At 44.0% G+C, this 23,016-nt stretch overlaps 1 protein-coding gene and 1 non-coding gene across 6 annotated transcripts in view; both read right to left on the reverse strand.

Annotated features, from left to right (window-relative positions):
* Positions 1-23,016, reverse strand: part of LOC117586740 (afadin) — a 54,433-nt gene that overhangs the window by 9,151 nt on the left and 22,266 nt on the right. For 3 of the 5 annotated variants that reach the window (XM_034277038.1, XM_034277037.1, XM_034277041.1), the window contains exons 7-15: positions 7,268-7,620; positions 4,717-4,838; positions 3,638-3,692; positions 3,290-3,573; positions 2,696-2,905; positions 1,178-1,643; positions 573-1,097; positions 269-516; positions 91-209 (exon numbers count right to left, since the gene is read on the reverse strand). In XM_034277038.1, coding sequence (XP_034132929.1) covers positions 91-209; positions 269-516; positions 573-1,097; positions 1,178-1,643; positions 2,696-2,905; positions 3,290-3,573; positions 3,638-3,692; positions 4,717-4,838; positions 7,268-7,620 — 2,382 coding nt within the window. Of the gene's footprint in view, positions 1-90; positions 210-268; positions 517-572; positions 1,098-1,177; positions 1,644-2,695; positions 2,906-3,289; positions 3,574-3,637; positions 3,693-4,716; positions 4,839-7,267; positions 7,621-20,715; positions 20,753-23,016 lie in introns of those variants that run through there. The other 2 variants (XM_034277042.1, XM_034277040.1) reach the window with 2 other exon arrangements.
* LOC117586762 lies at positions 17,545-17,672 on the reverse strand. The gene has a single exon (XR_004574017.1). It is a non-coding gene; the product is annotated as a U4atac minor spliceosomal RNA (small nuclear RNA).

The raw sequence follows: 23,016 nt of genomic DNA on the forward strand, positions 1-23,016 counted from the left end.
CAACACCTGGAGTAGCTGTCTAATGTGTGTGTGAGTGTGTGTGAGTTTGTATCTATGTATGTGGCTGCTCCTCAAGTGGAGGCTACTCACCACGCTGAATGACGGGGCTGGGCTGTTGCAGCAGCGTCGCCAGTCCATGGTAGATGGCACCCTGCTTGGCCACCTCCAAACTGACCACCGGACCGGTCCTCACCAGATAATCGGCAGCCCTGCAACAATCGACATTCAATAAACAGATTCAACATGCAACGTTCAGAGAGATCCCTACCTCTCTTGGGTAATTCCAATCAGACTCTGGCCATCTACGCGCAGCAACTGATCGCCCGCCTGCAGGCGTCCATCGGCATCCGCTGCTCCGCCGGGCACCACGCTCTTGATGTAGATCCCCAGACGCTCCTGGCCAGCGCCCTTGGCCGCCACAATGGACAGGCCCATGCCGTTGCTGTTCTTGTGCAGTTTGATGAGCTGCAGCTCGGGCTGCGGCAGCTTGTTGGACATGGCACTGGAGCTGCGAGCCTGCAATGTGATTTTTCTCGTTAGAAAATGATTTCAAAGACTGCTGCCTGACTTACATTAAACTGATGCATGTAGACAGTCCAGAGACCAATGGATGTGGGCTGGGCGGCCAGTCGGCACATGCCCTGCTGCTGTAGGGGATTGAGAAAGTCGACCAGGCCCGTGGGTATGCCTCGGACTACATCACAGCTGAAGCCATCGTCGGGCAAGAGGAGGGCCAGGTGCAGTTCGGGTGACTCCTCGAGGCGCACCTCCCGTCCATCGGCGCGGGTCAGCTCATCGGCCACGGACTCGGCCATGCGTATGGCCGTGTCCACCAGATTGCGCGGAATCTTCTCCTGCTGCAGCAGGGCGCCCATCTGCAGCGAGTTCAGCCGGAAGCAGGAGCAGGCCAACTGCTGGATCTCCTCCACCGAGGACTTGGGCGCCTGCAGGAACTGCGCGCACTGGTTGATCTTCGCCAGGTGGCAGTCGGCAGCCAGCTCCAGGCCCTGACGCTCCGCCCACAGCTCCAGCAGTTGCAGTCGCTCCGTCATCACCTTGCCCCAGTCGGAGGTGCACATGTGCGAGTTGGCCACAATCTACCAAAGAGAAGGCAAGAAACAATTAGTAAAACTGAAATGATTACAAGTCCCACTCTGTTGGAGTGGCAACCGCTCACCGTATTGAAACATATGACATTGATGTAGTGGAACAGCTGAGAGAACAGCTGAATGGTCAGGGCTGCGTTCACGCGGCAGCGACGCAGCAGCGCCATGGCGGATCCGAGGACCGTGAGCACCAGGCCCGCCGCCGAGTCGTGATCGATGTTTTCCGAGACGAACTGATTCAGGGTCTGCGAGAGTTCCAGGCGGAAGCAATTAACCAGATTGCGGAACGCCGTCTGCACTGCCTCCGCGAGCACCTCCTGAGCCTGGACACTGAACGCACTGATGTGCCGATCCGATTTCAGAAAGTGTAGAAACTCCGAGCTATTGGCCATCCAAAAGGCCAGTATCCGCGGATCTGTGTACTGCTCCTGGACAACGCTGTACACCAGATTGGCCACATGGTGCAGGAACATCGTCAGCTTGTGGGCCCGCTCCGTGGGCTGCAGCTCTGGACGATAGTGGGTGGAGGCGCGGTATCTGCGAGAGAGAGCGAGCGAGAGGGTGAGAAATGTCATCGCCAATTAGCATTCATTAAAAATGCCCCAAATTGTATGAGTAATGTTCGGGCCGTTCAGCGTTTGTTTCTATTGATTTTTGCGCCTGTCAAATGTCCAAATTTCCCTTGAACTCTGGCCGCGCTGTGCTGTGTGACCTCCCACTGCTGTCAGGACGCATTAATATTAATAGCTCACAAATTGGGTCGGCACAATGGCCAAGATAAATCATCATAATTGATAATGAATTGTTGCTCCTGATAGTCCTGCTTCCACTGCTTCAAAGGATCTGCTGGCACACACTACTCTTGGCCCCATGGCATCCCCATGTGTGCGGCCTGGCAAGTCTATCCACTTTATGCCCATACATTTGTCAGATGGTGTTGCCAGTCTGTCTATTTGTCTGTCTGTCTGTCTGTCTGCCTGTCTGTGCGCCTTTGGGGTCTTGTTAAATGAAGCTTTGATTTTGAAATTGAAATATAAATGGATTCATTGAACGTTCGGATGGCTGTGCGACCCCCAAAAGAGTAGGTTGAAGGTTGCAGCCAGCCAACCATCTATCTATCTATCTAGCCATCTGTATTTTGCACATCCATGTGGGAGTATGTCAAGATAAATTTGTATAAATTAATGATGAACCTTTATCAGTTGTGAATTTGCATGCTGCTCTCTTTTCCGCATAATTTATAAAAATATTTTTGGCTACATTAAAGATAAATTCCCATAATTTATATTGATTTATCCAAATGGTCGCTTCAATTGGAGTAAATTAAAAAATGTCAGTCGGGTAGACATTGTCGTTGCACAACAACAAAAACTAGGATTAAAGCAATTATTATTCTCCAGCATTCTCTTTTGCAGCAGTCGCTTGTGCGTGTTGAGCATTTCATAGTCCTATATAACCCTAAAACATTGCAAATATTTCCCATTTCCATTTTTTAGTACATCAAGACAACATTTAAAGCCAGCCAAAGCGCAGTTTCATCTGTCTATCGAATCGCTCCAGGATTGTTGCAGAACTTTCTCGTTACACACCTGGCACACAGGTACAGCGAATAGACAGGCGCCAGCTTAAAGTGCGGCACATTCACATCCAATTCGCTGATGATGTGACGCAAAAAAAGCTCCTGATGCGTTTCGGGAAACTCCAAAACGGCTGGAAGGATGGGCTCCTGTCCTTGGGTATCGCCGGAGCCACTGCCACCGCCGCCGGCCAACAAACCAGAGCCTGGCATTTTGGGGGATCTGTTCAGGGAAAGCAATTGTTAAGCAATTAGTACAGAGCACACCAATACATATACATATACAGATGCAGATACAGATACAGCTAGAGAAAGCAGTTAAAACTTTGAGTGTAAAATGATTGCTGAGTGCAATAAAATATAAATAATTAAATTGCCATTGAAAGCGCACAAAAAAAAAACAACTTAAAATTCAATCAGACAGTGAATGAATAATAAATATATAATGGTTGGTTATATATGTATGTGTGTTTTGTATGTGGGTGTGTGGGTGTGTGGTTGGTTGTGTGTGCATAGCACTTTTCCTGTAGAAAATTTTCTTACACATTTAGAGAAAGATTTATCATTTATCATTCGTACAAAAACCAAAAAGTGAATGAGCTCTCACCTGTCCTGACTGTTGGAACCACCAGATTTCATGCTTGAAATGGATTTGGTTTCATTCTCCAGATTACCTTCGAGGCTCTGGCCATCGTAGTTGTTGCCACCCAACAGGCCAGTGGCATTTACCGCCTGATCCTGACCTGTGCCCTTGCTGTCTACCACATCTCCTCGCAGGGTACTGCTCAAAGGATGCTCACTGGAGTTGTTATTATTGTTATTGTTATTGCTGTGATGATATCCACTCGATTGATTCGACTGCTGATGCTGATCGTATTCGCTTTTGTGAGTCTATCAAAAGAGGATTATTATTGTATGGATTCTATCTTTGGGGCTTACGGGTAGAAACACTCACCGAACTCAAGGCACCGTCCTCATCATTCCAAGATCCTGGCGAAGTGGGCGACCGACTGTCGTTGTGTGTTTTGAATCGTTTTGTGGGTATGGTGTTTTGTTTTGAGTGTTTTTTGTGGGTGTTTGTGCAAATTGTGTTTGCATATTTGTTGTGAGTTGTATTTGTTTGTTCGTTTGTTTTGTTTTTGTATGGTATGTGCATGAGATTAATGTTTTACACAAACAACACGTAACGAAACAGAAACAGAGAACAGAGCACAAAAAGGCGTGTAAATAAACATAAAAAAATACACGAATAAGAAATAAATAAATAAGCAAAATGAAGACAACAATTGCATACGGAAATACATACATCCAATCCATTCATACATATATTATGCCTAGAGCTAAATTAAATTCTATACCAAAATATGAAAATGCGATTGCTACGCGTACGAATGATTGGGTTGCTTTGATTTCCTCTCTCTTTGGTCTATTCATAAAGGGAATACACACGTCCGTATATGCTGAATAGCACTCGTTGAATACAAGAGTGTTTTTAGCCCACACCCAGACCAGGTGGGTCTGCAAGTGCTGCATAAGCGCGACTGAGGTGAGGAGTGGCCCTTGAGAATGGCCAATGTGGATAGAGAAATTTAAAATTCCCTTTACACAGCGAACGAGGGAGCGAGAGAGGGTGAGACGCATATGAGAGGCGCTCTTGCACGTTTCAAGTGTGTTGCTTATATCGGAGTATATGGCATGGAATGCATATTTCTGTTGAGTTTTTAGAGATACTATTTTTGGAAACATTTATGTAGTGAAACTGACTTATTTCCTTTAAACTTTAGCTAAAACTGGGGATTGAAGGTGGTTTCTATGAAGGCAACTTTAAATCTTCATTGCGCATTGCCATATCTGACTCTACAGCATTGAAATTGTTCTTTCTGCGATCTCTTATCTATCTTCAACAAACACACAAAAATATAAATTGCACAGTGGCTCTTCTGTGGACACAAGCTTATGGGGGAGATAAAGCGTAGCGTGGCGGATTCGTTTTCTTAAAATATTAACCAGAATAGTCAGTCCGGTGGCACTCACCTTTCGTAGAGACAGGCCGAATCCAACTGGGACTGGGAGAGGGCCAGGTTGTAGCGTCCATCCGTGGGGGAGTCGAGGAAGCGGTACGAGGCCACGCGTCCAAACATCACAACCGAACCGTTCTGTGGATGATATGCGACACACAGACACACACGTGAGTTAATTAATTATAGGACTGTATCGCTAGAAGCAGGAATCCACTGCAGTGCAGTGTCCATCAGAGTGATGATGATGATGAGGGTTAAAGTGTTGACAAACCAAACCATTAAGTGATTTAATAATTGTAATTAATTTAACCAATTATTTAAATATTTACACAGCCGATGGAGCAGAGGGAGACGCGACACGATAGACGGGACAGGAGACAGGAGAGGAGCGCAGATCAGAGTGGAGCACTGAAGCGGCTGACGGATTCTGGGGCACTGTGGCGGGGCAACGGATTCGATTGGAAACATTTTGGGGCGTTGCAGAACTGTCATTGATGACGACGACTCACAGTCACTCACATACACAGAGACGCCCCTCTTTATGGGGGTCCCAGATTTATCTTTGTGTGTGTGTGAGCGTGATGAATACAGGGTATTCCAAAGGGTAAATGCCGTGGGGTATGCTGTATTCGTTTATCATTGCATAACTATACTGAGATAAAAGTCAAAGTAGTCACAAATTTGTACCACTATCTTCCAATCATCAACCAAAAAATTATTTATGCTGAAAATGACTACACTCTTCACATATTAAGATTGTTTTTGAAGTATTTCAGATGTATCCTCTGGTCGAATCTTCATCTCTTTTTGTATGTCTGTGCGTCAGGTTAATGCTGAATAGGTGTTTTGTTAAATCTCTGCCACACGCACTCTCTCGATCTGTTGCATGGGGAAAGGGCAGAATGCTTTCCATTTGCATTATACTCATTTGCATGCTTTTTGGTTTGGTTCAGGTTCATCGAACCGCAGCATAAACCCCAATTTCGCCAATTGACAAACCAAAATCAGAGCAAAGCAAAGCAGAAGAAAGCGGAAGGGGAGGAGCAGAATAGGGGAGCAAACAAAGCCAGAATAACGGAATAAAAGTTCAACAAAAATAAAAGATTGCTCAGTGAGTTACGCAAAATATTTATCCAATTTTTCTCTCTGTCGCTCTCAGTCTCTCTCAGTCTCTGCAGACAATTTGTGGCTAATGTCGAGAGCTTGAAGCTTATCTCTGCTCGGATTCTGAATTCTGGATTCTCCCTTGACTCTTTCTCCCTCTCTCTCTCTCTCTGTTTATTTGGTTTGAAATTTATCAAGCGGAAACTTAACTCGAAATAAAACCAACAAAAACAAAAGGAATAACAAAACTTTATATAACGCTGGCAAATTTGTGTTGCTTCTCGTTTGACTTTTCTCTGCCGTTCTTTTTACTTTTTGCTAATGCGTGAGAACATCGAAAGCAGAGAGCCAAATATATTTCATTCAGTTTTCCCCCTTGAATTTCTGTTGTTTTTGCTTGTCGATTCGATTGGTTGTTTTCTTTGTGTTTGTGTTTCGGTTGTGTGTTTGTTTATTTGTCGAAAAGTTGTCAAAACAAAAGATAAATCAGCGGCGGCAACTCAAAGCCTATTCGGGGGACGGGGATGGGGCTGTCTATGGGCCCCCATGCTCGTACGTTTACATAAAAGATGTGGATGTGCACAAAAAGTAGGAAGTAGTGGGGTATTTTATGGCTTTTTCTGGTCGAAACTTAAAGCTGATAATGAACTTGAAGTGGAAATGGAATCACCGAATGCGGGCTGAAAATTGAATTGGTTTGGGGGAAAGCCAATTGAATTTTCCGGCACATTCTCTATGCTCAGTTTCCATACATAGTAACTTGATGCGTACTTCAAAAGAGTGTTAATAGCTTTTGAAAGCCAGGTAATCAAGGAGTCAAATGGTAGGTAATAGTTATGAATAAAATAGTCACAACTCATTCAGTATTCAGTGCTATCGCTCTTGTCTTACGCCTCATCGAAGGCGAGCCAAATACCATTTGAACAAAATCCTCTAAAATCGAAATTGTGTGCTTTCTTTTCTCCAAGAAATAATTCCAATAAAATTATGTACACCCAATTTTAATTCGATTTAAAGCCCACGAAATGTAACATTCCTACTTTCATCGCATCTATGTAAGTGCCAGTTTTTCCAGTTCATTTCACACTCAAAAGTGTTTAAGCCTCAGCGGTTATGGCACCGTTTTCCCATGCCACCAAGAGTCGCCGAAAATTGCCACAAACTGAAAGGGAAGTGTACAGATTCTTCGAAATTTCAGGCAGTTTAAACTTAAAGCGGGTCAAGGTCATGTTGGTGGGTGGGGTGTGTGTATGGGAGCGTCGCCTGCTGACGGGCAATAAATTTCATCAGTCAAATTAAGCATTCGCCATGGTGTCCCGTTCCCCGTGGCCCGAACTGCGACGTGCCAAAATTTCAACTAATTAAAGCGAATTATTCGCAATTAGTTAATGGAAGACACATAATGGAGGAGAAGGTGGGTACACGGTAGGCATGGCAGGGGGCAAAAGGTCGCCACTTACATGCAAAATAGTCGGCTGACTGATGTGGTGGCCATTCACGAAGGTCAGGGCATCCGTGTGCAGCGGAGTGACCGTGCAGACGCCCTCATGCAGCGAGATGAGGCAGTGCCTGGGCTGTATGGAGGGACCGAAGAGCTGCAGGCAATTGGTGTTCGCTGAGCCCACCTCCACGGGATCACTGCCCAGCTTAATGCGCCGCCCGCCATCGCCGCTGTGCGTCACCTCCACCAGGACGGGTCCCTCGCGATCCCCGGACATATGCGAGGCTCCATTGGCCGCACCTAGCGGCTTTTTCTTGCGCCTTCGCGGCTGGGAGTCTGCCGGTCGCCGTCGCACATGGAACATGATGGAACCTGCAACAAAACAGAGGTAAATATATGATTAGCAGTGCAATGAATGTTATATATGGTGGTGGATTATTATAATACTCGTTGTTAGATTCATGTTGTCAGGCTCAAAAATATTAAAAAAAAAAATATATATATAGAAAAATGCTGCCACACGCTTTTTCCAGTGGCCTTTTGCCTTTTGTGTCTCGCTGTGAAGTGCAGCTTATGCGAAAATGAAAATCTCAGCCCCACAAATGGATGAACGGATGGATGCCTGATTGGGGGTACAGTGGCGGTAGGAGATATTGAGTAAAGCGTTAACGAGGCTCATATTTTACTTCATGCCTTTCATGCCGTGATATTTTGCGTAAACTTTTTAGAATTTCTTCTCAGAAAACCCTCACCGGCAAGTTCGTACAATAAATAATTTCATGTGTATAAATATTCCCTCTGTAAGCCCGCACACCGTGCACACTGTTACCTACCGCCGGTGTAGCCCTGTCTATCGCTCTCTCGCTTTTAACTCCCCCCCCCATCTCTTATCTCTCTCTCTGGCAATCTCATCGCATCGCTTGGCATCGCATCGTATTCGATGCCATTTCATTCCCCCGCCCGCTTCAATTGGAGACAAAGGGCAAAATAGAAATTCCCAAAATGAAATCAAATTCTGGCTGCATCATCAATTTCAAATTCGATATTAGATGTTCATTTTGCCAGCAAAGCAAAGCAAAATAAAAACAATCGACTGTATGGTGTAGAAAGAGCTCAGAAGAGAGAGGGGAATGTGGAGACTGGCACCCTGAATGACAGAATTATCTGGCGAACAGACTGAGTGACGGACAGACAGTTCAGTGGCAAAACATTCGGTTTTCGCTAGTTGTCTGATATCAAAATATATGAAAAACATTTGCAGTTTTTTGGTCCCACCGACAGCTGCAACAACAAGCAAACAACATTTGACACACCCCACCACTGCTCCGCTCATTGTACTCCACCCTGGAGCATATAGATTTTTTTGGATTGTTACAGTCCACGTGATAGCTATAGCGTTGCGTTGTATTCCGAACGGAAAACATTTATAATTTTCTGAATACAAGTTAGAGACGTTGGGCGCGTTCGCCAGGATAACTTCGCCAGCGATCAATCATGCAACGAGTCCGATTGGCTTCGAATCTTCGCAACTCGCCACAAAATTGTGTCGCCTAAAATAGCAATAAATCATGTACATTTTACCTATGTACCCATCCACTTCTCAAAATCTGATGCATGAATTGCGCTCACCAAAACTATCAGAAAATTGATCTGTGATCGCTGACAATTGTTCTGGTGAACAGTAGATTATTTATTATTAAAATTATTCATATTTCAGAGAGGTTTAAGCTGCTAAATATCCTCCAATATTCATTGCAGTAGGTAGCCCTATGTACTTCATAATGGATTTCAATTTATCATTCACCTTCAGAGCTTGAAACTTTGGAAACATCTTCCATGAAACGAACTGTACATCGTACATCCTCCCTCCAAGTTGTGCTGCCACCTCTGTGGGTGTTGCTGCTGTTGTCGCTGCTTCCACCGCTTCTGTTGTGCATTGTACAGAATGCTTAACGAAGCATACAAAATGTGGTGGCAGTTACAGCAGCACTACCATCACCTCCTCACAGCTTCTGTCCACAGACGTTTCCATAGTTTGGGGCTGCAGTTGCGACAGCAGCACCACCACCAGCATACCCGTAGACTCCAAGACCTCCAAAGTTGGAATCTGCCAAATGCTTTTGGGCATTTCCTCGTACAAGCTAAATAAGCCATGACATGGGCGTGCCAGAGGGGGTGTGTGTGTGTGTTGCTGTGGAGCGTGGTGGCATGTGCAACTTATTAAACAAGATGCCGGAGGTTGCTGCCTCACACCTCTGGGGAAATCTGGCAACGCTTTCAATTTCCAAAAGCTTCAAAACTTAACAACAAATTCTATTTCCATTGTATAAACAGTAGCAGGGTGCGAGTATAATACCTTTTTTGCGAAACCTAAGGAACCACATTTGCAGAGGCTACGGTACGAGTACTTCTCTGTGGGTTTTGTGTGTGTTTCTGTGTGTATTATTATTAATATATGCGGTGGGCAGGGCTTACACACATGGCCGACAGGGTTCCGAGAGAACTTTCTCCAAGCGCGCCACAGTATAATCAAACTTAAAACCAGAGCGAAAGCAAGCAGAAAACAGAACAAAAAACAAAAACCAGTCAAAACTTATGGAAAACAGCAACAAAAGATTTAGGATGAAAAAAAGTTAGCAAAAGTTGGAAAAACTCAACGTCAAAATCAGGCAAAATAGCAACCAGCCAACACAACCAACAAAAAGCTAGAAAACTAACAAAAAGCAAACAGCAAAAAGCCACCCAAAAACGCTTATCAAAAGTAGCCAAAAACGTTGCGACTGAGAGCACGGTGGGTATACTTGATGGATATCGGGGTACGAGTATGATGTTTAAATGAATAATCCCCTTGCTTGCTGAAATGCAACTTGTTGTTGGAAACCATCGAAACTTGTGGCAGGAAGCAGATGAAGTGGCAAAGTTGATTAGGGATTCAGCACAACAAGGGGATTATTTCCAAGGGATTGGAAAAAGGTTTTCGATTAATTTATAACATGGAAATCGTTTAAAGGGTTGCCGTTGCCGTTGCCGTAGCTTAAATATTAACTAATTGAAACAGACTCTAATGCTTGTAAAATGTCAAGAAATTCTTTTAATTTTCTTACATTTTTCGCTTTTGTTGCCTTAAAGTCCAAAGTTATTTTCTAGCCTTTTGGTTTTTCTTTTACTTTGCTAACCTTTGCTCCAAGAACAGTTTGAAGTTCGACCTTTTCCACCCCAAGAAATTTCACCCCTTTCACCTACTTCCCGTACTCTTCTCTTGCTCTATAATCTAGGAGTCTAACTGAATGGCAATTTATGGCCATAACATGACCGGCATTCAATTGTAAATCAATCAAGGAATGGACAACTTTGACAGAGTGCTCGACGGAGCAATTGGAGTGCCCCTCATTTGGCATGCAGGAACACAGAAGACACACGCAGGTGCCACACACCGGACACAGGACTCCACCACACACGAATTCAAGTAAACATTTTGTGTCCTTGGCAGCTGACATTTGGCGAACGGCATGTGGGGTGAGGGGCAACGAAGGAAGGCGCGGGGGAGACATGGGGACATTGATAGAGTGCACTGCGAAACGGAAGGAAAGAAGAAAAATCGTTTTAATTGTTCCAACTTGGTCAAGAGCTTGGTCAGAAGCAGAGAAGCAAAGACCCAGCCAAAGCCAGAGACAGAGAGACAGAGAAAAGGTGTCACCGTTCCAAGGTATATTTAATGGAGGGTAAGGTTAATCGACTCTCTCTCGTTTGTTTCGAGTCTGCAGCTCTTGCTGCAGCGTGAAATATACCTTGGCATCATCCATTCAACAGCACTCCTCAGCACAGCCAGCCCCCTTTTGTGGCTGTTGACACAAGAAAACGAACAAATTGCAAAAGGCATCAAACGAGAAAGAGGGACAGAGAGAGAGAGAGAGAGAGACAGATGCGGCTAAGAGGACACAAGAACGAAAACGTATGGAGAGCAACCGAAAAGAAAATATTGGACAGGGCGGGTCTGAAGCGGGGTGGGCCATGAACGAGCCATGAGCATGAAATTGATTCCACCAACAACGTGCCGGAGGATCTTGTGTATGTGATGGAGCAGGCCCTCACCCCTCCTCTCTTCACAGGCCTTTTGTCTATGTTTCTGTGGTTTTCGGTCCGGTCTGTCTGCCGGTGCGGCCCATTGTATGGACACGTGCATAAGTGCGAATAAATTGGCAACAGCGAAAAGCCAGAGGGAGACAGAAGGAGGTGGGTACATATAGCGAAAGTAAAAGCGGGGGCAAAACATACCCAAAAACAAGCAAATGATAATCCCATATTCGTACTATAGGACTGAGGATACCCACAGATATTCGTATTTTACGGGGAATCTTAGAGGAAAGAGGTCCCAAAAGAGTGCACTTGGAATGGTTATGGAAATATATGTACCAAAAATATATTCTTCTTGCAGCCATTAAAATCCATATAAATCCCTTTGGGTTTGAATCTCCATCCTTCTGCCTGTTGAGCCCCTGCGCCCTTCTGCTCTCTGATTACTGAGTACGAAGCAACAATGCAGCCATGAGCGAGAAAATTGCATAACGAGTTGAGTGACTGGGAGGGTCAATCCAGGTGCAGGGCCTGCACCCGCCAGGGCTATGCCACATAGTCATGTGGCCAGGGATCCTGCGGACATTCCCACCATTAAGTTCTGTAAGTGTGTGTGTGTGTGTGTTTGTGGGATTGTGGAAATGGCCACCAAGCGTTGGGCACATTAATTTTTATTAGAGCTGCTTGTGCTCTAATGTGCAGACCCATTTGAAAGGAGGGCCAAAAGAGTAAACGAGTGGGGGGGAGGACGAGAGTTTGGCCAGTCTCCGGATGTTGGCTAGAATCGCATTTGCAATGACATAAATCAGAAAAAGGTAACGGTCCTCATACACCAACGAAAGGTCAAGCACAATGACAACTTTTTGGCTGGGCGAGGGGAGGTTAAAGATAAATCGGAAGCGGTCTTAGATTGGGATCGGGGAATGCGAAAAAGCAAAGGTTGGGAAAGGTTAAGATCTCATCTTTGGCTCCTCCAGAGCCCGTACTAAATATGCTTTGTATTCCAGCCGTCCATCTGCGCCTGACTCTTCCAATCTACATGCTAATGCCTCTCGAATCTCTCGACACAGAGAGAGTGAGAGAGGGCGAGAGTATTCAATGTGGAGCCCATCATCCATTCATCCATCCAGAGAGTGTAATTTCATTATCCTGCTTTTAATTACCGGATGGACTGGCAGCGTAGGGAACTTTGGGACGCAGCAGCCGCGCATGCCAAAGGAGAGCTGCTCTCCACCCACGAATTTAATTAAAAGTAATTTTAATTTGTTGGCAAAAGCAAACAAAATGAAAAATATATAAAAAGCGAATCACAAACTTTAGAAAAGTTCGCTGCGAAAAAACTAATGTTCGAGGCACGCATAATTGACTGAGATTGATTTTAGCAGCTTGCTTCATCAGAGGAAAGTCGAGCAGCAGCAGGAGCTCGATAGCAGCCTGTGCTCTCAAATTAGTCAAATTAGTCGTAAAAACGTGGCTGGGCTTCACTTTGACTTGAAGCCCGCTGCCACTCTGCAGCACCCCCACATCTAGCCACCAAGCAGGGAACTCCTCTAGCCACAGAAGCCACACTCTTGGCAACACACACAGACTCCTTTTCCTGCTTTCGCTGGCAAGTGAGCTTTTCACGTGGCGCAAATTAAAACAATGAAAATTTAATGAGCCAAGTTTTCCCTTTTCCCACACACACACACACACACAGAAGAAGTTTTGCTTCCTTTCTTCGTTTGACCCAAAGGACTGGACGTGGGACGTGGACAGGCAAAAGTTGAATCCTCGTGCAAGCCTCAGCAAACATTACATTAAATTATAGCTAATATAAACGAGTAAATTTCACTCAAGCGTTGCACATTTAGTGATAAATATAATTGTGGAAATTCCTGCCTGCCTGACTTCCCTTTGGTTGCTCCATTAAGGATTCCGGCATGAAGGAAATTTGATTTAGTTTTCGTCGTCGTTCGATTGCGCAGATTGAATATTCAATCAACTGCCAAATTTGACCACAAAATTAATTAAATACAAGTGTGAATCTGTGTGGATGGAAATTGTCATTAATATGAAAATTATTAATGCACTCTTAAGTGGTTTCTGCTTATATCATTATATCATGGATAATTGAAATGGAATGCTCCGTCTTGCGGTTGTGTACTCATCATCAGAGGCCTTTAACTGCTGTTGCATCTGTTACCATTCTTATAAAATAATCTTCTAAAAACTAATTCTTTGCAATTCCGATGAAAATTATTTCCTACAAAAACTCCCTTCATCTCTCTTTTCAGGTTTAAACTTTTGCTCCCCATTCCCTTAGCCCTAAACCCTGAAGCGTATAAATCGCAATCAATCGAATTAACCAGCGCCTGCTGCCCCATCCCTTGCACCGTTTCCCCCCCTCTCTCTCTCCTATGCACCAAAGGATCCGTTTCTACAGCTGGACAGCAGCAGGATAGCCTGGGTAGCCAACATTCAAGTCAAGTGCTGCTGCCCCGAGGCGGCCATCAACGTTTTTGCTAGACAATTTGGCAACAGGAACAATAAAAATATAATTGCCACACTCAACTCGAGATGGAAGGCTGGCTGCTGGCTGCTGGATGCTAGAACCAAAAACCGAAGCAAAATAAAATACCAGCAAGAACAAAACGATAAAGGAACAAGGATGAAATCACATCGCTAAAGTGGAATAAAGGAAATTTGGGGGGTGGAGGAAAGCCTTGAGCGGCCTGGCATGATTGGATTTTCTTTTGTGAGTGAGTGAGTGAGCGGCCTCTTGTATGTATGTTTGCTGCCGTTGATGGTATGCCCTTATTGTAGAAAAGGGGTATTCCAGGAAATACTTATCCAATTAAAAGATTTTATTAAAGAAAACTGACTCGTTTGACAAGGTTTCTCCTATAACTTTACTTGGAAGTAAAGTGTGACAATAAAGTTTAAAGTGTTTAAGTGTTAAATATTTCGGCTCTTAAGATTTTTCGCAAAGTATTTTTTCTACTGACAGCCAGGTCTTGTCTTATTTCGTGTATATTGTTCAACATATCACACAGAGGATCGTAAAGGTTAGATAAAGAGAGCTGAAGTGGAACGAGAGGCTTTATTTAGATAATATTTGGCAAAAAGATAAAGCTTCCCTGGGCTTTTTTATTTCTGTTTTGATTTACGTAGACACTGAAATCAAAGAAAAATGATTGAAAACGAGTACTTCTCGATAGGTGAAATCAATGAAACCGATTATAATCCTCTTCGGATATTAGTTCCAAACCTGCGTAAACCTAAAACTCATCTCCTGTCCATCTCCTGACACATTCCACATTCAATTGTTGAATGGAGAGAGTCTTCCTCATGCGTTTGAATAATTTTAGCTGATTTTTCGGGTTTATGCGCTTTGGTTCGCAACGATTTGTTGCCTTGGCTGTCATGTGCAGCCATTGATGACGCCCATACAAAAGCAGGACACTGTGTCCGAGGCAGGCATGTCCTTGTCCATGTCCTAACCATTCAAATGCCACAACAGACACACGGACAACACACACACAGCCACTCTCTTCACAAACAACAAAAAATACCATTTAGCTTTGGTAAATAACTCCTGAAATTTATCGATTTTTTGTCTGTTTGTTTTGGACGGGCTCTGTGCCGCTGGAGACCCTTCGAAACAGGAATTGAGCAGCCCTCAGACGGTTGCGTGGTGTGACGTGTGGAGAGATTCTAAAAAAATTACATTTTTTATATGAGTTCTTCTTGGTAAATTAATGGCCCATCATCGCTCCGAGCCTGGGAGCTGTACTCTACTCTGCAACCGGAATCTGCCGCATTATGGGGCAAGAGGTGAAAGCCAGTAACGTGTGAAAATTCAATTTACGCTCCGAGAATGCGGCAACAAAGTTCGCGAATAAATTGAAATCCCAGCACATGGCAGAGACAACGTAAAAACTGAAATTAAATGGGAAAATGAACTCCAATCAATTGCGGGTCTGGGCTGGGTTGGTGACAAAAGCAAAAGCTGACTATCCGTGGCAAGTAAAAACGGAAAAACGATAACTCGCTGTCCATGCGAAAAAGGGGAAATTCACTTCAGGGAGCTGTAGAAACTTTTCGACACTTTCAGCCACCACAAACGCGACGCAAAAGCCACAAGAACCGGGGGGTGGGGAAATCGAGGCGGGGAATTGAGGATATATTTTTGATAATAATTTTTTAACCAACTAACAAACAAACCGTATGGACGGGACACGCGGAGAGGGTGCTTTTGGCGGGTGCGGGGGCTGGCAGTTGCTCTGCCTGGGCGCCGGGCGCCGAGTGCCCACAACAATGCGTTGACAGCGCGCGAGGATGACTGAGGAGCGCACAGCGGAGCGTATGAGCAATAAGCAGCAAAGGCAACACCAAGCGGCAGCGACAGCGACAGGGTCCTTCGCCGACTAGCTGGCTCTTCGACTGAGACTGAGTGCGTGAATGAATGAATGAATAGAACAAAAAAAAAAAGAATAAATGAATATCACGAGAGTAATATAATTCGACTGGAGGATACCACGGGAAATTAGATATATTTGTAGGGCACTAAAACACACACAGGGAAAAGTGATCCAATGGGAATTATAAAGGATGTGGGATCCCAAAGAAGGAACTTCTTGTCCATATTCTGAGGGTGATATTTTGATCAATTTGGTTACACTCTCTTTTTCTAGAGAGCTTTCTCTACTCTTCTGTTGAATCTCCACATAACTGAGCATGTCCTACAAGTACAGGGTATGGGACAGACCAGCAGAATGCCATACAGAGCGCTCTGCACATAAAGCAAGCTGAGTAAATTATGACTGTGTGTGGGTGAGTAGTGTATGAAACAACATTTAGTTTACAATGTTTTCAATGGGTGTGCGCCATACACTCTGCCCTACACTACCCGTGCATGGGTGTGTGTTTGTGTATAGGGTGCTAGTATTGGTCTCTGTGTGTGTGCTTAAGTGCGTTTGCTTTTGGCCCTTTTGCATGACACATAACAGCAGCAGCAGCAGTAACTTTTGCTGCGAGAGAGAGAGAGAGAGAGAGAGAGGATACGGGACACACAGACATCCGTCGGAACCGGGACACACACACACACATTCAAATATTCACCGAAAAAATATAAAGAGACGGCCATGGCGACCCATTGAGTACGCTGCTGAGAAGCGGCAAGGGGGGGGCCAGAAGGGTTACATTTGGGTTTCGGTTTTGGTTTGGATTTCATTTCGGTTTTTGCGTGCGATAAGCTTCGCTTCGAATGGCTGGAGCTTAAAAGCTTGTGGGCGGGAATGGGGCGATGCGATTCGAGTGCACTGAGTCGTGGAAAATGTAAATTGCAAATGTAATTGAAATTTAATTTTATTTCAAAAGGCTCTGCATGCCACACAGGACTAAAAGGATACGAGTATAGCTGCTATTTGTTGTACAAGTGCCATTAAGGGAGGCACTTAATTTATCGAAAAATACGTATTACATTTTATGGCAAAATGAATAATTATTTATGAGTATTTTGTGCCCAAAACATATTTCAATGGAAATCAAAATTAATGTTAAAACACCAAAATGAACTTATAAAATAAAAAACAGCCTATCGAGTACCTATAGATGATCGACATATATCGAATTACTCATGCAAAATGGTAATAATGAGCCATGAGCTGGTAAACCACAAATGCCTGTCAATCATTCTCATGCCACAAATCCACTCTATCATCTCATCCCAACCCATTCCATCTCTTAGTTGTGTTTGGATCTGGCTCTCTTCTTATTGAGGCAATCAATATGCCCGACCTACCCATACCCGAGGAGAAACAAAAGTGAAATGTGTCTCTGTGTGTATCTGTTTGTGTGTGGGGGAGAGCACATAAAAACATGAGATATACTTGAAGCTACTTTTCGGCTAACGAGCATCGCACAGACAACGTCTTTATTGTTAGCCAACTTGCATTTTCTTTTTCCTCCTGCCACACATTTGGGGTTTTTTCTCTGGATGTGCTTCGGTTTGTCTGCCATCTGGCATCTGGCATGGGGGAAGGATACCAGGATGTGTGTGTGAGTGTTTTAAGGGGGAAAAGCTATCAAAAGCTAAATGCGATGCGCACTATCCCCAAGGACATTTAAGATGAACTTCAATCATCTCTTAAGACTTGAAGAGAACCCCACCACACGAGTACTCGTATTTCCACTCTCAAATGTATTCAATATGCGGCTCCCTATAAAGTAAGGGAGCCTTTGGCCAAAAATTCCGAAAACCAACCACAGCGAGTGGTGTGGCAGACGGGAATATAGTAATTGGTGTCAGCAGCAATGCCCTCACTATACGTTCATTGGACATTTCTGCTCCCCAAGACAAGGAAGTACCGATTGTTGGAATGCTCGCGGAACCTGAAGAGTTTGCAGCGCGAACCAATTGGGAATTCCAAGTGCGTGAAGTTTGCAAAACTCATTGCCGATCCTCAGCGAGCGGAGAAGTGCACGGAACGGGGGTTGGGCGTGAGCTTTCCGTTCCTAAACCTGTTGGGAGTTCTGCTGCAACCCCTATCATATCATATCTCTTAGGAGATTTATATGCAACAATTCATTTATGCATGCAAGTTCCCTGTGGCTGACCTCTGGCTACCCTCTGTCTACCTCTGCCTACATTGTGATTGATAGAAACCCAAAGACCGGGCCGGGAGCCACATTTAAATTAATATCCCTGTAATTTCCGTTTAGGCTTCGGTTTAGGGATCCTAATCCGCTTCAACTCATAAATAAATAGGCAATTTTCTTGGGAGAAGAGGAGGACGAGAATGCGAGAAACTAATATAATTCAATTTCGGATAGAAATGTGGAATATGGAATACGGAAATTTATTCATCAAATGCTTCTGCAAGGACATACATAGTTTCTCTCTCAACTCCTCTCACTTCTCACATTCGTTTGCTGTGTGCTGATGTGTTGTTTGCTGTGTGTGATGTGACATGTGTCTCTGTCGGTTGCTGACTGCCTTTGTCTCTGGCATCTCTCTGGGAAATGGCTTACATTTCGGCCAACAATTTCGTTTCGTTTTCGTCATCTTTTGGGACCTGCCAACTTGCGTGTGTCGTCGTCGCCGTCATCGTCGACGTCTGGAGGGGCAAGTGTATTCAATGTCTAAAGGGGTTCGGGGCAGGGCCACATCATGTAAATGATGATGATTACTGGAGGGGCGCCCGTCTCATTGCCTGTCAATGATTTATTCTGTTGATTTGGAATCGGATTTGGTATTTCTTTTCGATTTTGATTTTTAAATGCAATAAATATCAATGGAAGAGAAGGCTAAGTAAAATATTTCGGTGTGCAAAATGATCATTTTCAAACTAAACTGCAAATCTTTAGACTAGCGAGTAAATTAATTGAACCTTCCAGCAATATTCTTTAAAGATTATTTCACTCAAATGACATTTTCCACTTAAACTCCACCGAAAAATACTGTGCTCAAAAGCAGCAATAAAATAAAAACAAAGAACGAATAAGCGAACAAATTTTTAACCCAATTTCGTGTGACGCTTTTGGCCCAGTCTGAGCGCATTTTCAGCTGCCATCAGGGGGATGGAGGAGGCCAACGGCCAGGACGAAGAATGGCCTTCAGGCGTTCAAAATAAACTGCACTTCTCGAGCTTCCCATCGAGAGACAGAGAGTGACATGGACAAGTCTCGAGAGTTACAAGTTTTCCGAGAGTTTTCGCAGAGAAAATACAGTCAGAAAATTATGCGCTGCATTTTACAAAAGTTTATGAGGCAGCAGCAGTCGTCGCTGGTAGACGTGGAACGTGGGATGACAGGGAGGCGTGGCGTGGCAACATTATTTATGAGCTGCCACGTTCTGTGCCCCGGGCCAAAGTCTACGCTGAAGCCTTTTGAGCTTCATTAGGCTTGACCTTTTCTACAGAGAAAAAGAGAAAGAGAGAGAGAGAGAGAGAGAGAGAGGCAGCGGAGTGAAAGTCCTTCCCTGGCATTTCTTTTTCCCTTTTATTTCTTTATTTTCCGTATTCTTTTTATTGGTAAAACAAATGTAGCGTTAATTTTCGCTTGTTCCGCACAAAAAACGAAGAGAAGGAAATGCCATCAGCCCTAGGGGGTATCCGATGTCCCTCTCTGAATATTACATTCAGTCCCTAGATCCATTCGAACCATTTGATGGTCTCCAAATGAACACAAATCGTATAACCCACGCTAATGACAGGTTACACATGATTATTCCCTTTATTCTTTTGCTTTTGTCATTTGGGAAGCGGTTCAGATGTCAAACAGATGTTCGATAATTGTTGACTTTTTTGGTTTCGGGGTCAAATGTGTGTGTGTTGTTCTTGTCGAAATGTGATTAGTAATGTAATTACAGGGCATGTTCGATTGTATGCGACTAAAAGCTATAAAGGTTGATTTAAGAATAAGGAAACTAAGAGATTAAAGACGGTTGAACGATACCGAAAATGGAAAACTTTTACATATGGACATTTTAAGGAAAGATATATTTTTTAGGTGGAAATCAATGTTACATACAAGATGGTAGATAATACTTATGTTTCCATTGTAGGTCCTTATACTTTCTAAGTACCTTCTCCATATTTATTTTAATATCCCTATAATACAATATTAATATCTTCTTTAATTAGATTACCCCGTCTTTCCAGCCCTCCACAAAGAAAACAATCAACCCATAAATAAGTTACTCCTCTAACACGCCATCTTAAAGTATAGATAAGATAGTAGCTATTCAGTAAATAATTACACCACTTAGGTCTCACAATGGAACCACTTCCCCTACAAAGACTAACCACTTTCCCCAAGAATATCAACACAACAATCTTGACTTTGTATTTCCACCTATAAATTACTGTTAATGTCCCAACACACACACAATTAATCCATCCGACTATCAACATTTATTATCCCTAAGCATTAAAACCGATTTCCAACTCAATTTAGACAAAATATTTCATCCACTGACCTGTGACCTCAGCCGCTTAATATCTTTCAATGACAATCAGTAAAAGTTTAAACACAAATATTTCGAAAATTTAACACCACACACACACAAAAAAACTTCAAGCAGCTAACTTTTTTCGATAGCATACTTTTTTGGGATGCGATGGAACTTTCGTGGTCAATGGAGAGCGATGGACGGGGTACAGTGATGTCTGGGATATGCATAGATATTTACTTTGAATGGGATGTTTCTATTAGGAATATCTTTTGGTAACAACTTTAAATGTTTAAGCTCTTATTGCACAGATAAAGAGAGTTTGTTGATGCACTTCGGGGAATGCAAGAGAATATTGAATTTCTCGTATTTAAGCGGATGGCAGTTCTTGATCCATAACTCATTAGCACCAGGGAATGTTCCCTGGTTATGGCATCCCCCACTTTATAGGCACTTACGTCTTATGCCCCAATCCATCATTTTGCAGCCCTTCCTCCTGGATGTTGTTGCTGGTGGGAGATATTAGGGACCAATTTGTGACCGACCCTCGGCCGAGTCGGCTGGAGAGCTCCCTGATGTTGGGTGCTCCGCGTCCTCCTCTCGTCCTCCGAAATGCAGATGTCGAGACGTCGCACCCTACATGACCCCGCGGACGAGAATCACTTTGAGATAAACGCCTGGTGTGGCACGGCTCGGCACGTCACAAATTGAATTGAATTGGAACGACTTCTAATTTTGTCAATTTTGTGTATGCATCAAGCGCCGGGAGTCCCCTCGGAGCAGCACCTAGCGGTAGATGAGTAGGAGTAACGGAGCTGGAGCCCTCGACAGACATCCATCCGCAAAGGTTCAGCAAAGGTGCCTCCAAAAAGTAAAATAAAACTGTTGCCGTCGCAGCCGCCGCTGCCGTCGTCGCTGCCGGTTAACGGTAAACGTAGTGTTTCGTTATGCTCACGGTGCCCGATGTTCGTGTTTTACCGCTACTCTACGGCCACGACGACATGCGCGCTGTCGGTGCTTTCCCGAGCAGCATTACTTCATGACTGAACATGTCTGGACATGTCTGCTGGCAGTGCTGCTGCTGCTTCGGGAGCTTTGTGTCGAGGCTTCGCTTCGTGTGCGTGTGACTGTGACGGCAACGAAGTGCACGGCGTTGGTGGCCCTGCCGCTGCTCCTCCATTGGAAAACTCGAGCCGGGCAGGGCACATCAACATCTAAGGATGCAGCAAACAATTGTTTGATATTGCTCAAACGTTCAAGTGACCAAATAAACGTGTGGGAGTTGCCACCCAGGTGAGGCATTCGAAAGAATGCCCATTAGCCCACGCCAAGACGCACATGTACGAACAGGCGACGTAAGAGCAAGTGGCGAAAGGCACAGAGCAACAGCAACAACGAAAGAGATGGCAAAGCCCAGAAGTGGGTGCCCAAGGAAAGACACAAGAAAGATAGTGACAAGGGGTGTGGGGTGGGGAGGTGAGAGAAGGAGCACTCAGCAAGGCATTTTCTTCTTAGATAAAGACATGCCAGCACTAAACATTTGAGAAGCTCTTAAGCGAAATGTCTTATTGATGGCTAACAGCTTAAAAGAAGGCAGTAAAGGTGCGCTTATCCTTAACATCCGTTTCTAGAGATGATCTAAAAGAGGTCTGATCTTATGTAACATTCGGTGATTAATACGCTATAATTTGTCTAGAAATATGTATAAAACATACGAATTTTCCATTTTACATATCCATTTGCATCCATCCAAATAAATTGGGGTCTGTCCCACTGTTCCCGCATAGAAACTCGACTAAAAAACCCAAAACAAAATGAAATAAAACCGAAACCGAAGCCCAAAGCGACGCTACCGAAACACAAAAGAAAGAGCGAGACAGCGCTGCCTGTCCGCGGAGAGAGAGCATGGACTCTCTCTCTCTCATTTTCTCTTAGTCAAGGCAATAAATATTGAAAATATGTTAAGAGAATCAACCTAATGCCTGACTTTGCCGCCGAAAGAGAGCGACAGCAACAACATTATCAAACGGGAACAAACGAGAACAAAAATAAACAAACATTGTAGGGTATCCCACCCCCCTGTAACCAGCTTATAGATACTGCGGGGGGACGCACACGAAGAGTATTTTGTGTTTGGCAATCATTCGCAGGTGTTTCGTAGAATTTAAGTGTGCCAAGAGTGTTTATAGGGCTGAGGGGTTTGTCTCCCACAGAGGAGGAGGCAAGAGCGATATGAGTACGTGGTAGAGAATGTACATACAAACATAGGTGGATGTACCGCTTCCACCTTTCTTAATTATTAAATAGAGATGATTTTTTGTATTTATGTATAAACGTAATTGCCGTGTTTGTAGTTCTATGACATATTAACCCTGTATCATCCAAATTGTGGACAATGAACTCCGACAATGTAGGGAGTCCGCTCAAGGCAAAGCTTTTACTATAATTGAATTAGGACTCTATGAAGGAATTTCATGTTCCGCAGAATGAAGCCCCGCACTATACCTAATTGTCATGTACAGCTTAAGCTTGGGAACACTACACCTGAAACACCATTTCTTTAAAAGATTACACACAACTTCCTTGCGATAAGAGAAATGACTGAGATATGACCCACATTTAGATGGAACCCTCAAAAAAATGTTGACCCACATTGATTGTCTGTGTTTGTTCCCCCTCAAAAATATGTCTTAATAAAACGCGTAAAAAACCAACATCATCATTTTTTAAGTAAACATTTTGTATCCCCCGAAAGAGAG

This window comes from Drosophila guanche, unplaced genomic scaffold, assembly GCF_900245975.1.
Source record: "Drosophila guanche unplaced genomic scaffold, DGUA_6, whole genome shotgun sequence".
NCBI classification, from domain to species: Eukaryota; Metazoa; Arthropoda; class Insecta; order Diptera; family Drosophilidae; genus Drosophila; species Drosophila guanche.